Source organism: Sebastes umbrosus, chromosome 2 (genome assembly GCF_015220745.1).
Source record: "Sebastes umbrosus isolate fSebUmb1 chromosome 2, fSebUmb1.pri, whole genome shotgun sequence".
Lineage (NCBI taxonomy): Eukaryota > Metazoa > Chordata > Actinopteri > Perciformes > Sebastidae > Sebastes > Sebastes umbrosus.
This window is the reverse complement of record NC_051270.1, coordinates 16,081,298-16,097,914: the sequence shown is the minus strand read 5'-3', so window position 1 is coordinate 16,097,914 and position 16,617 is coordinate 16,081,298. Positions and strand designations below refer to the sequence as shown.

Genomic DNA, 16,617 nt, shown 5'->3' with positions numbered 1-16,617 from the left:
GCGCGCGTGAATGGGCTTGTTTGCACCATCTTCCCAGTGAAGGCTATTGTACTCTGTACACTGCTGATCTCTCACTCTTGTCTATTGTCTGTGATTGTGTGTGTGTGTGTGTGTGTGTGTGTGTGTGTGTGCGTGTGTGTATGTGCGTGTGTGTGTATGTGCGTGTGTGTGCGTGTGTGTTTTGACCCTGTGGTGGCAGCCTGTTGACATCTGTGGAAGAATTATCCATTGCAACTCTCACTGACATCAATCACACCACTCGATAGGCCACAGCAAGTTCATTCAGGGCAGTGTGTGTGCCTGCGTATACGTGTGTGTGTGTGTGTGTGTGCGTGTCTGTGCTGGTCAAAACGGTCTTTAACAAATTCAGGAGGCGGTCACTTAAGCAGTTGACCTCAGGCCACCCATCGACACATATGTGCCAGTCACACACACATACAGTATATCACTAGACTGAGGCTAAGACTGCAAACAAAGCTCCTGTACGACTGATTCACAAAAACATTACTTTTGGGTTGATAATCAAATAGCACCTGGTGTTTTTTTCTTATTGATATTTAATGATAATTAGTTAAATTTAATTATTACAACTAGGTAAAGCTGGAACAAAAATTTAAAAGAAGCAATTTGGAAATTTTACAAAACACACAATATTGAACTTTTGCTTTTGCTGCTTTTGTAAAGGGAAACAGAGCTGCCAACGCAGGAGAGACAGACAGACAGAGAGAGACAGAGAGAGGGAGAGATTGTAGTTCCCCACTAGCCAACAGAGGGAGCTATGGACTCTGGTCAGTTTACAGCCAACTGCAGCACACAGACTTAATTGTGTGAGTGTGTGTTTATCTATATAGCATGCAAAATAAAGTCATCATAAATTCAAAAATCATACCAATAATAAAAACTCATGAATAAAAGCCAATATCATCAATGCACCTAAAATCCTCTCACATACTCACACACAACAACACCCAACCACAGACCCACACACCCACCCGCCTGCACGCAAACACACACAGTTCTATTGCCAGCAGGGAGGAGAGAGATGGAGCTAAGTTATCTGATAGCTCTGTCAGCAGGTACAGCAGAACACAGTGTGGAAACGGCCAATTTGACCACAGACCCCCTGCACGGCCCTCCAACCGGCTACCCACTGAACCCAGGGAGAGAAAAAGAAGGAAAAGAGGGAGATCGAGAGTGTGTGAGTGTATGTGTGGGAGAGAGAGAGAGAGAGAGATAGCAAGACATTGCAAGAATCTCAAAGCAGGGAAGAAAAAGTGAGATGGAGACCTGAAAAGACACCTCTGTCACCAAACTGTCCAATTGGGGTAATAGCAGTGAGAGGTTTTGCAGTCACAAGGTGTTATTAGATAAACACTACACTTACACTTTTGCTGCAGTTCATTTCAGGATGTGTGTGAGTGAGTGAGTGAGTGAGAGAGTGAGTGAGAGAGCGTGTTCATCTATGTTTCCAAGGATGTTCCATTAGGACTATATTTTTATTTATTTATTTTATTTTATTTTATTTTTAAGCAATAAATAATACAAATTTAGCAACACAGCAACAGTGATATTATATGAATTCAAAATATATAAATTCAATATTATAAATTATTATTAACAATAAATGAACAATACAAATTGGGCTGCAGAAGTGCGTTTTCACTAGTGTTGAAGTATCGATACTGAACATTTGAAACTTTTTCAATACTCATTTTCAAAGCATCGATACACGGATACCAGTTGCGCTTTCTGCTCTCTCTTCTCTCAGATAGTGAGTTGACACACACACCGCTATTTATCTTTAAATAAAAATCAAATGTTGTGTAAATTGGTATCAAAAATGGTATTGAATATCAATATTTTTCAAGGTATTTTATGTCAAAAATTCCAGTATCGTGACAACACTAGTTTTCACAGATGCAATTTAGGTTTATATAAAGTAATAACTAACAAATATTGATAAATGTCATGTGTTTTGAACTGAACCATAATTCTACAGCCATATCTTAATACTTGACCTAAACTTATTCATAACCTTAATCAGAGATGCAAACAGGTAAAAGCTGCAAATAAATTGATATCACAACCACTTCAACTTAAAGAAAAACTTTCACAAGGTAATTCAAATTCAGCTTCCAACGTTTTCAGTGAACTTGGCATTTGCCTCCTTCTCAAGTGACATGATTAGGCTACTTCATGTCGTGTGTGTGTGAGTGACTGGGGCATTACTGTCTGTGACATAAAACTATCACGCAGCACATGTGTGTAAATTTGGCTGGCCAAAAAACGGATAGGATATGAGACTGATGGGCCGGTCACCAGTCATGGCCGATCAGCTGCCAATCGACTGTTTTCGACCAGTGGCCAATCGATTGGTGAATCTCAAATCCAAAAGCAAATATTTTAATTACATTGTGGTTATGACAGTAGTCACAATATGATCTTAGCATAAAGAAGTCATAGGTAAGGGATTCTTATCTTAAGGCATGAGGATACTCAAAAACGGACGACCCAGAGAGACCCCCCTCCCTGCACGAATCACGTAGGTGATCTATTTTGGATTCAAAACGGCCTACTTCATTGAAAGGTGACAAGTTTGCCTACCTTAAAGCAGCAGTGGGTAGAAATGGAGAAATATGATTAAAAAAAAGTATTAGTAGTAAGGTGCTCTTAATGGCATCTGCAAGATTTCACAGAGCGGAGGTAAACAACCTATCAGAGCCGAGCTGGAGCCTGCCGTCTCTGAACAGCTGTCAATCACTCGCAAACTCCGACCAAATGGTCAAACTAGACAGCACTGATCAAATATGAATTAATATTCTGTTACTGTAATGCCCATTTCTCGCCTTAAATGTTTTCATAAACATCTTGTGGAAAAAGTTTGTGACCCGGCAGCCATGTGGAGAACAGTTGAGGAAATACCAAGCGCCGCCCACCAGCCGGAGCACAGCCAATAGGAACGCTCTCTCTCTGAAATGACCTGTGATTGACCAAAGTCTCCCTTCACGTGCTAGATTTTTAAAGCCTGAAAACAGAGCCATGAGGAGGTGCAGAAGTCTAGTTATTTCTCACAGCACTTGAATTACAATATGCTGAAAGGTTATTATGGAATTTTTGCCCAATGATGCCAAAAATATACTGCCTACCCTCACTTTAATCTAAACCTAGCCTTAAATCCCCAGGTCAGAAATAACCAAGGAAGTAGCACCTAAAAATGTCCTGGCTTTAAAGAGGTTGCCTTCCTCTACACTCATCGTGAGAACATTTGGTCCTCACAAAGATGAGGGTACACACACACACACACACACACACAGACACGTCGTATGTCAGGCACACCTCCTTGCACACGTGAATGTACTGTATACTGTATAATGTCCATATAGACAGCTAGCTTACATATGCATAAGCTCAGTCAACACATGCTCACATTGCAGCTGAATTGAGGTTTTCAGTGTTTCATCTTCCACAATCACGGAGAGTGACACACTCAGAGGCTTGGGACTGTTGTTTTGCTTTGCAGAACATATGCATAGATGGTAAATGAGCAGATGGAACCATTCAGTTTGGTCAAATAATCAACATTTCGTAGGCTTTCACCAATACACCTGCATAGATGTCACATACTGGTCAAATTAACAAAATAATCAGTGGATAAATCAAGTAAGATGACCTGTCACACTGGAAAACATTTTGAGATGTCATGGCTTTAATTACAACACTTACTTACTTAAATCTGTGCATGTATGAGTGTGTGTCTGTGTGTGTGTGTGTGTGTGGACAAGCGTGTGTGTGTCCACCCAGGCACCTCCAGGGAGGGAAGGGGCAGTGATGGTGATCAAGGCCAAGGAGAGAACACCAGCTGCTGGGAAAAGCTGCTGGGTTTAGGGGGGCTTTCTGGAGCCTGTCACCAAAACTCTGTCCGGGTAACCTTTGGAGGAGGGTACATGGAAGTTACACACACACACACCCACACACACACACACACACACACCCACGTTCACGCACACACACGTGCATAGCAAACCAAAGCTTATGCATTCACACATCTACAATCATATCTCACGACTACGTCTACTGTATACAGTGCAGCGTAACAGATTTGTGTGGCGGTGTGCGCAGCGGTTTCAAAAAGGCAATCACAGAGTAAAAAATAAATCTAAACATTTAATCACACAGACGACAGACGCTCACACGTGCACTCAGATGCTTATAAACCTAGGGGATGTATGTTGTGATTTCTTTAGAACAGAGAGCCATGTGACAGCCCTGTTATTCCATACAAAGGTCAGGCAGGATTCACAGCTAGGAAGACAGAGGTGTGTTTGACAGAGACAGAGACAGACAGATACTATACAGAGAGAGAGAGAGGGAGAGAGATGTGTGTATAATGAGGTGACAAAAAAGAGGGTGTGAATGAGTCATATGGAGAAGGTGACCTTGGCGTTTATAAAAAGGGAGCAATAACCTACTCTAAACTTATCTAAACTATACTGTTACATATAAATGTATTAAGACTCACACACAAGCACCCACACATACATACACCTCATCTCATGCGTCCTTCAAAAATTAAGTTTACAGTTAAAGGTACAGCGTGTAGGGTTTGGCGGCATCTAGTGGTGTGGTTGCAGAATACAACTGAGTATCCCTCCGCTCACTCCTCCCTTTCCAAGATAGCGGTAACGTGAGCCGCCGAGTGCAAAACTGTGGTAACGCTGTTCGCCTCACTCAGAGGCCATCCTTACCATGCTTCAGTTACCGCAGTTTCACAAGCGTGTCGGAGAACTACGGTGGCCTTCAGGTAATGTAAAAACGTGAAAGGCTCTCTCTAGAGCCAGTGTTTGGTTTGTCCGTTCTGGGCTACTGTAGAAACATGGCGGAACACCATAGCGGACTCCGTGAAGAGGACCCGCTCCTTATGTAGATATCAAGGGCTCATTCGAAGCTAACGAAAACACAACGATTCTTAGATTCAGGTGATTATACACTAATGAAAACATAGTTATGAATATTATATTCCATTTCTGCTGATAGATGAAATCAAAATGTTACACACTGTTCTGTTAAATATATTTTCTGTGGTATTTAGTGCAACTTGCATCAAGTTCAATCATTTGCAAAGAGGATAGAATGTTTTTTCCACAGGAAGATATACACACTCACACACACACACACACACGCATACACACACAAATACACATACACATACACACACACCAGGTCAGTTCGGGCCGGTAGCCAATGGGGGGGCATTGGGGTGCAATGCCCAAGAAGTTTCCTCTGGCTATACGGGACTGGGTCAGTTGCGGTCACCATCCTGTCAGTGGTCAGATTGAAGGTTGGCTGGACCGCACCTCATCACCGAGTGAAAGGAGTGACCTCATCAAGCAGGGACAGGGAAAAGGGGAAGGCTTTGAGCTGGACTGGGGTGTAACCTCATCAAACGTGGACAGACAGGGCAGACATGATAGATGTCAACACTGAAGATGTGTGTTAGTGGGTCTGAGTGTTTGTGTGTGTGTGTGTGTACATAATTTCCATTCAGTCAATGGTCATGTACTCTGCTGCAGCCAAACACTGTGCGAGCACAGCCATTCAACAACTGAGACGTTTCTGTTTGTCTCATGCACAAACAAATGAGAAACGGCATATTTCTTTCTGTCTGTGAAACAGCACAACAATCAACTGTGTATATCCCTCCACCTGTTTTTGAACACATCTTCAATTTGTGTGGTAAAATGTCAAAATGCCAAAAAGTTAAAAAAAAGACTGTAAGAAGTTTTAACACGGTGGTGGTGGAAAAGAGAAGATGCAACGGAAGGAGAAGACAGACAGATAGACAGACCAGCCCAGTCGCACGGAAAGGCGTATGAATGACACAATAATGTACAACGCACAAAGGTGCAATAAGAATGCAGTTCTTGCTTTTGGCTTGAAATTTGTACGCCACGTACAGTAGTCTGTATGCTCAGAGCTAGTGACGTAAATTAAAAATTGAGAGAGACAGCTTACAGCGGGCGAGAGGGGAGTTGGATGGTTCTAACAAACACAGGACTTTCGACCAGTGTTTGAGAACGGTGTTTTGTAAGTTACGTTAGCGACGTTTGTGACATGTTTTCTGTACTTCTGCTACGTTTTTCCCCCCTGTACGTATTGTATAGGGATGCAGATGCGTAATCGGGCCAATACCGATTGAAATAGCTGGATCGGATATCGGTGACTATGGGGCCGATCTATTCTACGTTTATATACTATATACTGTAATTTGAATTCCTGTTTAAGTTTTGACCAATTTGTTGCTGCATTAAAAAGGTTTACACTTGAATTATAATTCTTGTTAATTTTTAAGATTTTTCAGCAAGTTGTTGGTGTACGATTTATTATTCTAATAACAAATAGCAACTCAACAAATGTACAGTATTTAATTTATATATTTATTAGTCACATTTTGTTTTACAAAGTTAGGAAAGCATTGTTTACGTCAAGCCGGATGTTTCCTTACACATGATACACATTACAGAATGATCCCAGTCACTTTAACACAGTGAGGCACACAACTTCTTAAATAAACACTGGTATCGGATCAGTGTTTGGTATCGGCCGATACCAAAAGCCCAGGTATCGCTATCGGTATCGGGACTGAAAAAGTTGGATCAGTGTATCCCTAGTATTGTACTTAATTTATGTTCATATTTTAAGGCCAATTATGACATTTTTCCATAACCTAACAAGTGGTTTTGTTGCCTAAACCTAAGTGAGTGTTTTTGTCGCCCCCTGCTGGCATTGCACCTTCATAAACACGTGTATTATTCACACCTCAGCGAGGCAAAACGTGACACTGACACACTATCCTCTGGTGGACAGGCAGGTCTATTACACACTTTGGCGTTGGGTTGGTCAGACAGACAAATAAGTAGCGTGTCTGGGAATCTAACGTAAATAGTTAAATCATTTTATCACCACAGCATTATTTTATTACATTCTCTTGACCTTATGATCGCTCTGAACCTCACTGTAACCATCGCGCTCTCTTTCTCTCCCTCCCTCCCTCCTTCTCATCCTCAGGTTTTGATATATTCCCAGGGATAAATTAGAACTGGGATGTAATTATACACAGAGTGAGTTTTGCCTGGGTAAGAAAGCACTGTGTGTGTGTGTGTGTGTGTGTGTGTGTGTGCGCGCACGGGTGCGGATATGTGTCTCGCAGCCTGTGTGTCTGTATAAAGCAGTGTTTTGTATTGAAATAGGTGACTTCGGAGAGGTGCGCTCCTTTAATTACGCCGCTCTCAAACAGAACATGAGTGGGCTATTCCACTGGGATTAGTCGTCTCTCAATGCTGTCTCTTTGTTAACGCAACACACACATAACACACACGCATACTCAGACACAAATGTATGCCTGCCAAAAAAGCCCCTCTCTCCAATAGTTCAACACTCAATTTATTCAAACTGAGGTGCAAGCCAAGTGAATAATTCCACTACTAATAAAGACGGTAAGAGAGAGAGTGCGTACAGAGGAGATGAAGGGGGAAAAGGGATTAAACAGCAAAGGTAGAAGAGGGGGGAGTAAAGGGTTGAGAGGAAAGGTAAGCCTACAGAAAAAAAAATAAGATTTTCAAGGACAACAAAATGTGAAATCTGACCTCAACATCAATGGGAAGTTTCTGGTGAGTGTGGATATTTGATTTGCACCAGTTGTGTTTGTGCGAGTGGGTTACAAATGTGAATTTAACAGTGGGTCAACGTTAAATAAACTTCATTATTGTTTCAACAAACACAAACTAAGGCTATCAATCGATTAGAATATTTAATCGTGATTAATCGCAAATTAATCACCATTTTTTTTATCAGTTCAAAATGTACTTTAAAGGGAGATTTGTCAAGTATTTAATACTCTTTATCAACATGGTAGTGGGCAAATATGCTGCTTTATGCAAATGTATGTATATATGTATAATTGGAAATCAATTAACAACACAAAACAATGACAAATTGTCCAGAAACCCTCACAGGTACTGCATTTAGCATAAAAAATATGCTCAAATCATAACAAGGCAAACTCAACCCCAACAGGCAACAACAACTGTCAGTGTGTCAGTGTACTGACTTGACTATGACTTGCCCCAAACTGCATGTGATTATCATAAAGTGGGCATGTCTGTAAAGGGGAGACTCGTGGGTACCCATAGAACGCATTTTCATTCACATAACTTGAGGTCAGAGGTCAAGGGACCCCTTATGAAAGTATTTCCTCGCCTACATTTAGCGCAAGTTTGGCGCATTATTTAGCTTCCTTTGCAACAAGCTAGTATGACATAGTTGGTACCAATGGATTCCTTAGAATCCAAAAACCATACCATCATGTTACCACTTTGGATTATGTTTTTATGCTTGGTCCTGATTTACTGAAGTCTGTTTTACACTGCTGGTATACTGCAGCTATTAGAACACTGATTAGAAAATTGATTAGTCTATTGGTATTCATCACAGATAATATCCAATCAATAAAATTCATTTGACTTTGATTTGGCCAAAAACTGAAGTGATTTCCATATATCCTGCATAATGGGACAGAGTCAGACCGATATGTAGTTCTTGAGTATAACGTTTAAATATGCTGCATCAAGTTGAAAGTTCAAGAGCTGTTGAACGTTGACACAACGTTTTTTATTGATGTCTTACCAACCAAAAAGTGATGTTAAGCCTCATTCAGATACAATTAATATTCTTTTTCACTACTATATTTTCTCTGCAGAATATGAGTTGCCAAGATCACTGGATACAATTCCAAAATTTTGCTGAAACAGAAGCAATATAATAGATTTTTTTTGGGTGCCATTCTCTGTATTTGACAGTTGTCGCCATCAATATGAACAACTTCAATCAAGGTTCAGGCTAATATTTATCATTCTGATGTTTGCCTGTTGCTACATAAACGACCGTCTGTGCTGTAAGATGGTGAAAATGAGTTCATTTGTTATCCTAGATGGATGATGTTATTGCATCCAAAGAGTAAAGGGGACTACAATAGTGCACACTGCAAGATACACAGAACATAAACACAGTCCACTTCATCTGTGTCTGTGTCTAATGACGTGTGTGAGTAATTACTTTAAAGCCAATGTGTGCGGGTGTTTAAGTGTCTGTGCTCATGTATGTTTTTATCTGGGCCTTTGTCCATGTCTGTGTCTGCAATGAGTGTGTTTAATGGTGTGTGTGGAAATAATCACTTAATCGTTGCGCTGCCTCCATTTGAGAAGTGTGTGTGTGTGTGTGTGTGTGTGTCTTGGTGCTATGTTTTCACTGTGAAATAAGATGAAAGATGCAGACATAAGTGGGAAGGTCTGGAAAAGGAAAGAGAGTTAAAATAGTGAGAATGATTGGTGAGAGGAAGGGAAGAGAGGGATTAAAGTGGTAGAAAAGAGAAAGAGGAACAGAGACTATGGGAGTACACAGGTGGAAAGAAAGACCGCCACCCTTTATCTCTCTCTCTAATTCTCCACAATAACCCTTCCCTCCAATGTTGCTCTCCAAACCGTCGGCCTGTGAATTTATAGTTGGCCCAATGATTGCTTCTCGGGCCATGATGGCTGTAAATTGCTTTGCCATTTGGTAAATGTTGGCAGTTAGAAGGTATACAAGTAATTATTTCCGCTTGTGCTGATTGAGACATAATTCCAAGACGAGGCCCTGGAAAAATGACAGCATTTTGAAACAACTCTGTTTTAATTTCCCAGCATTCCTAATTAGAATCTGTATGAACACGGGGAGTTTTTTTATGTGGTTTCCTCCAATGGGGCCAAAAATAATTAAACTGTCAAGGGGAAATAAATACGTATAAACAAGGCATAATTTTTACAGCGCGCAGCACCTTGTCAGGCCATGACTTTTTGTGAAGAAAAACAATGTGGGGAACAATGCAGGGGCATAGAGGACACACTGAAAGCGCACACGCACACGCACACGCACACACACACACACACACACACACACACAGAGTATCTATAAATACGAGCTACTCTTTCTCATACTGTATCTTCACAAAAGGACAGTCAGTCTGGGGTTTGTGCTCAAAAGTTCAGGAACTCTTTTGAGAGAAAATAAACTTTTGGTAAGAAAATGGAATTAAAATGATCATCAGTCCCAATCCTTAAAGTTTAACTAATATTTCCTACAATTTATAGTGACCAATGAAAATGATGGCCAGCGCCAGCGGTTGTGATAAAATAGTACTTTTAATACAGTATCTGAGATCTTACAACACTGCAACATGGACTTTAGGGATGTCGCCATGTTCCCAGATTACAGCGATTACTTTTGTGAGTACAATCAGGGCTCATCACTAACTTTTAAAAGTGGTTGCCAGGCTAGCAACTAGGCATCAATTTTTGGTTGCCAAAACCGAAAATATGATTGCCATTTTAGTGACCTTATATTTTGGGTAATTTAGATTCTATGCTGGTATATGTGAGCTTAATTATAAAAATGTGACATGAATACTTGTCATGTTGTATATGCTTTGCAGTATCATTTTCTGTCCAGCTCAAATATGCCGGATTACTTCCAAGACTTAACTAATTTCCTTTTTGTTTTTCGGTCATCTGGTTCTTTGTCAGTTGAATGACTTTGCGATTGTTTGTGATGTTGATGGCTTAGTCGAACCGCAGTCAAACAATTTAATTTGCTTCACTAAAACAGATGCCTGTACGCATAAACTGGATACCGGACCTCAAGATGCCGCCTATTCATTCTAATGAGAAATGACATCACCTGGCGCATACGCCAAAAGTTTTCTAGTTTCCGGGTTTACTTCTTGGTTGTGCAGCCCACTGAAAATGCGCAGTAGTGTTTCTCCCGCTGGCCCCGCCCACTCGGCCCATGGACTTTTAATTGTGATGACGTCACAGCTTTTTAAATCGTTTTTCTCGGCTCAAGGAAAGTTTTACAGATATAAAACATCCATGGACCAAAAATTCCAAGTCAAAAACAGTCATAATCTACCTTATTTGCATTTTGAGGTGTCCTGTTAACAGTTTTACAGTTGGCTCTATTAAAATGTTGGTCTATTTAGAAAATGCTTTTTGGGCTGCAGGGGGATTTTTGCTGCAATACCGCAAGTGGCCAATGGAAAAAATTGGAAGCAAAGTTCAGAGGCAGCACCGTATCCAGGTCTTATTATACATCCATGGAGTAAAGGCACCAATGTATGTGCAGCTTTGTTATGTGCAGTGTTGTTACATGCAGCGCTGTCACATGCAGTGACTGCTTCCTGTTCTGCCTGTAACAGCAATATTTAAGTATCAATAATGCAAAAAATATTAAAATTATATTAATTTTGGGTGCACGTTATGCTGTCTGCTGTTTTATATATGTTAAGGCAAGAATTGGTTGCCAATTTCTCAAAATGGTTTCCAATGGCAATCTGGCAACCCTTAATGCCAATATCATCATAACTGCAAGAACTTATGTTTTCTTTAACAGTGAGCTTAGCCTGCTGCCACCAAGACCCGGATCGGAATAAGCGGCGGAGAATGGATGGATGGATGAGTGTGTGGGGTGCTACATATGTGAGAAAGTGATTACTTTTTTATGACCCTCTTATCATAATATCTAGTAAGAGCTATGCCCCGAAAAACAACCAAGAAGTGTGACTGCTGCACACAAATTAAAACATCAGCTGAACATAAAATCACAGCACAAATTAAAAGATGCAGCAATAGCACAACGTCTGCCATTCAACCACCATAGAGAGTGAGCGAGCATGTGAGGGCCGGCGAGAGATTCCCTCTTACAATCAACATTAGAGTAATAGCTACAGTGCTATGACACTGAACGCCACTTCAACGACAGCGACAAAGAATATTGCAGCAAATTACAAGATGCATGAAAAGTACATTTTAAGGGAACTGCCTGTTCAGCACCGTGAATCCACAACACCAGCTACAAGGTAACAACAGCATGATCTTTAACACAGGCAACAAAACACACGGTATTCTAATTTGACATAAATGCTGTATTACAGCAATTTACAGAAGTAACCCTTTCAAAAGACAAACCTGTATTGTAAACCAGCATCTTTAAAAACGGTAAAAGTGTCACAGTTGAGCCATGGTTTTGTGAGTCACCCTGCCAATGCTTGAGAGTTGGCAACACTGGGTGGATTAGAGGCTATGGATCTCTTGTGCAGGCTCAGAGTGAGCTCACACTGATAGGGAGAGCTAATGGAGATGCATTCGAACTAGAGTTACTCAATTACAATCTGACATCAGCTTGTAGACCCCAGCTTTGCCTGAATACACACGAACACACACACACACACACACGCAGACACACACACACACACACACACACACAGAGCAAGCGGTTACAGCCTAAATGAATCTCGTAACACAGCAGATATCACAGGCTTCATCAGGCTCTCAATGAAAGTGGTATCAGACAGAAAGTGTATATTCTGGTGTAACCTGGTAATTCCATTTACTACCAAGCGTTTAGCTGACATCTTTATCTAGTGTGTGAAACAATAAATTGCACAAATTGCTTAAAATCCTTTTTTTTTTTTTGCCAACACACAAGCAACCAGATAAGACAAGTGCAAGAGGCCCCACACCAGCAAAGGTATCGCGGCCTGTATAGGCTGATGATACAGGAAGGTCCTGATGAGATCTGTTCCCCTGTCAGCAAAGCTAAATGTGTGTTTCTACTTCATATAACACCATATTCTTAAAGCTATCATCAATACAAAGCATCCAAGTTGACTTCTGATGCTCTTTTGAATCTTCCCAGCCTACATAAACACAACCAAATGATGTTGTTGTGGTCATTTATAAACAGGATTCCATCACTTAGCTGATAGATTACTGAAATATGTATTGTAATATGCTGATACACTTGCATGTCACCAGCGTCAGCACTAGTTTCTTAAAAAGTTTTAATTCATGTTATGTTCAAAATTTGTAGGAACTGAGGTTGGTTATTTTGGAGAAAAAAAAAATGGAAGGGACTTTTCCGCTTACACGTTAACATCCACTATTACAAGTTCTGAGAGCCGGGCTTGAGCGTGCAGACACATACATACACATGTACTCTACATGCCTCCGCAGACTAAGGTCAATGGTGCGCTCAGATACAAATGATTCTCATCTAATATTAATAGGATATGCTAAACGGTAACACAGAGGCAGCACAGAACAGAGCAGCATCTCTGACTTAATGTGTGTGTACACATGCGAACGTTTTCCTGCCGTGCAGGGAGACGAACGCCGCTGCGACTGAAATAAAATTCAAGAATGATAATAAGACATAGCACGTTAACACTCTGGTACAATATAAGTATGCATGTTAATATTTTGGAAATGTGCTCTCTATGGAAACAATCTAGCCAACCAATAATAACACTGTCCTCACCAGAGAAACAACAGTATTGTTTTTTTGTTCAAACACTTAAAACAACCTTATTAAGTAAATTAAATGTTTTTGGTTACGTCCTCATAGGCGTCTTGTGTGGCCCTGTGATAAATAACTATTGTCATCTTAAAGGCAAAGGTGGAAGTAGCCTGATGTTATGTAATATAATGTAATATTTAATGATTTTGGAAAGCACTGACAAACAATATTGTCCTGCCAATAGGGACGCCCAATTGCTCATTTGTGTCATTTTAAAGAAAAAGTCACATTACCTATTTTGCTGTGTAGGTTGGAAGACTTCTGGCGACGAGTTTAACTCTATATGCTGAAATGGCAAGAAAAAAAGAGAGAAAGGAATAACATTAAAGCTGAGGTCAGCAACATTGGAGAAACCAGCAAAAGTATACTAGATTTTGAAAGTATCCGACCGAAAAACTCAGCCCACAGTTGCCAACTCTTTTCCGATGAAATTAGCTAGCAGCACTAGCTCTCAAAGTCACTAAATCTAGCGAGAAAGTTGCCAAGTCGCCAACAATGACAGTCCGTCCATTCAGGCCTCCCTCCAAAGACACTCCCTAAAATGATTATTATAAACATAAACACTGAACATGGCTATTGTTAGTACTCACAGCTGTCAAGCTAGTAGCTTGTGAGAGACTCCTGTGACGTGCAATAAGTGCACAGGCAGATTGCACACAGGCAGGCAGGTAGGGAGGCCATCCAATCATTTAATTTGGGCCGAATGACATGATTGGACGTGTTTATCATGTGACAGCCACAGACACCGGATTTCTTCCGGATTCTTTTTTTGTCAGAGCATTTGATTTATTGATTGCTGTCGGGATGTAATGAGAATTTCAAGAAATACAACTATAAAGGTTTCTAAAATGCATTACTCACCCTAGCTTTAAGTTAACTTTAAAAACCATAACTTTTTCTGTCAGATTTCAAAATAAGAGAATTCTCTCTATTAGAGAATTACCTGTTCTTAAAACAAAATCAACATGTGTTACCATTCAATTAGGGCTGTCCCGAATACCATTCTTTTGGGCTTCCAAGCTTCAGTGTGTAATATTCGAAGGTAGTCGAAGCTTCGCTTCGCAATGCAACAGGCTGACATGTTCTTCTGTCTGTCTCCATCCTCCCGTTTCAGTGCCCGGACAGTGCTGCTGCCGCACTTCTGTACACGCACGCACCTCTACACACAACGTACAGTGATATCTGTCTGAGAATAACTAATAATAATTAATGCTGAATATGGATAATGTTGTGGGATTATTCCCTATTTCATGCGTTATTTGGGGATTTCTACGTGTCAAATAACGCGTTAATGCAAATTCTTTTTAACGCCACTAATTTCTTTAACGCATTAACACAATCAATCTTTCGGAGGTTGTAGCCAGCTCAGTTTAAAGCTAGAGTGAAGATACTGATATCATATGAAACTAGAAAACCTAAAGAATCCATTGGTACCAACCATGTCATACTAGCTTGTTGCGAAGGAGATAATAATAACACGCCGAACTTGCGCTAAATTTTGGCGAGGAAAAACTGGCATGGGCATTTTCAAAGGGGTGAAAATGGGTTCCATGGGTACCCACGAGTACGTGACATGCCCACTTTATGATAATCACATGCAGTTTGGGGCAAATCATAGTCAAGTCAGCACACTGACACACTGACAGCTGTTGTTGCCTGTTGTTTGCCATGTTATGATTTGAACATATTTTTTATGCTAAATGCAGTACCTGTGAGGGTTTCTGGACAATATTTGTCATTGTTTTGTGTTGTTAATTGATTTCCAATAAAACATACATATATTTATTTGCATAAAGCAAACATATTTGCCCACTCCCATGTTGATAAAAGTATTAAATACTTGGCAATACTTAAGATTGTTAAGGCATCATTTTTGCACCGCTCTTTTCATGAAAGTGTTACTGTATAATATTCAAAGATAACCATTTAGGCGTGTAAAACTTGTATATAAGCATAATGCAAGTGTGCATGTGCCTCCTCTCCTGACTACCTCTGTCCATGTCTGTACTGTGTGTGTAAGTGTGTGTGTGTGTGTGTGTGTGTGTGAGAAACAGTCACCCGTTCTTTGAAACAAAAACAACCACTTAGGCATGAACAGCAGCGCTTGGGAGACATCAATATTTCAGTCAGGTGTGTCGAGAAAAAGAGAGAGAGGGAGAGAGAGAAACATGAAAGCAGGAATGAGGGGGGGACCCTTGCCATTCTAAGGCATTCCCATGACTGACGGAGAGAGTAAGACTGCGTGTGTGTGTGCGTGTACATCCATGCGTGTGTGTGCCATTCCCCCATCCTCACCCCACCCCTACACTCACCATTGTGTGTACCACCTCTGTCACCTTTCCTCTAATCAGGAGTTTAAATCAATGACGTTGTCCAAAACTATAATTGCCACTCCTTAAACTGCTTCTCTCGCAATATGCTTTCACCAAGAAACCACTCGGCAGCAGAAATACGCCTCTGCGCGTGTCGGTGTGTGTGTATGTGTGAGCTGGATTAAGAGTATTTTCTCATTACGGCAGTGTCTGAACGAGTAGAAAGTGCTTCTCACATTGTTTTACAGCATCCTGAAAGCTCAAAGCTCAGCACTAAGCAGCATAATATCCTGTAGTCCCACACAGATGCCTTAGCATCAAACTCTGTCGTCACAAATTGCTCATGAGCCTCATTGGACATCTTTCATCAAACTTTTTAAGAATGAATTATTCCCATGCAATGGCACCGACACAAAAAAGTTTCTGAGAGACAGCCTTGTTGGGCCATTGTACCTAAATTCAGAACTGGTCTTTGGGAGTCTAGATTCTCTGAGGAGCTAGTCCCTCAGGACCCACATTCATGGATACAGCTCGTAGTCCATGGCACATGGTAAATGGTAAATGAGCTACATCCAAAGTGATATAGGATCCAAGGCTCTGGCTTGACCATCTGGAACAACTGAGGTTCAGTATCTTGTAGGGATATTAATAATTAACCGTTAACCGACATTAAGAATTTTAACCGATTAACGCTATTGGTTAAACGGTTAAAAGAAATATATAAAATTAACTAAAAAGCTGAGCAAAACTCAGAGGAGCGGCTTGTCTATTAAAGGAGAATAGCTGGTCCACCTTAACAGCCCACCTCAAGAGAGTCTGAGCCACAGTTACAGATACAGGAAGTTGGCTCGGGTCTTGA

At 40.7% G+C, this 16,617-nt stretch overlaps 1 protein-coding gene across 1 annotated transcript in view; it reads right to left on the bottom strand.

The window, feature by feature from the left end:
• The window catches only part of esrrga (estrogen-related receptor gamma a), a 126,090-nt gene that overhangs the window by 83,877 nt on the left and 25,596 nt on the right, over nucleotides 1-16,617 (bottom strand). Inside the window, exon 2 of the mRNA XM_037758483.1 lies at nucleotides 13,680-13,732. Within this exon, the coding sequence (XP_037614411.1) occupies nucleotides 13,680-13,732 (53 nt within the window). The remainder of the gene's footprint in view (nucleotides 1-13,679; nucleotides 13,733-16,617) is intronic.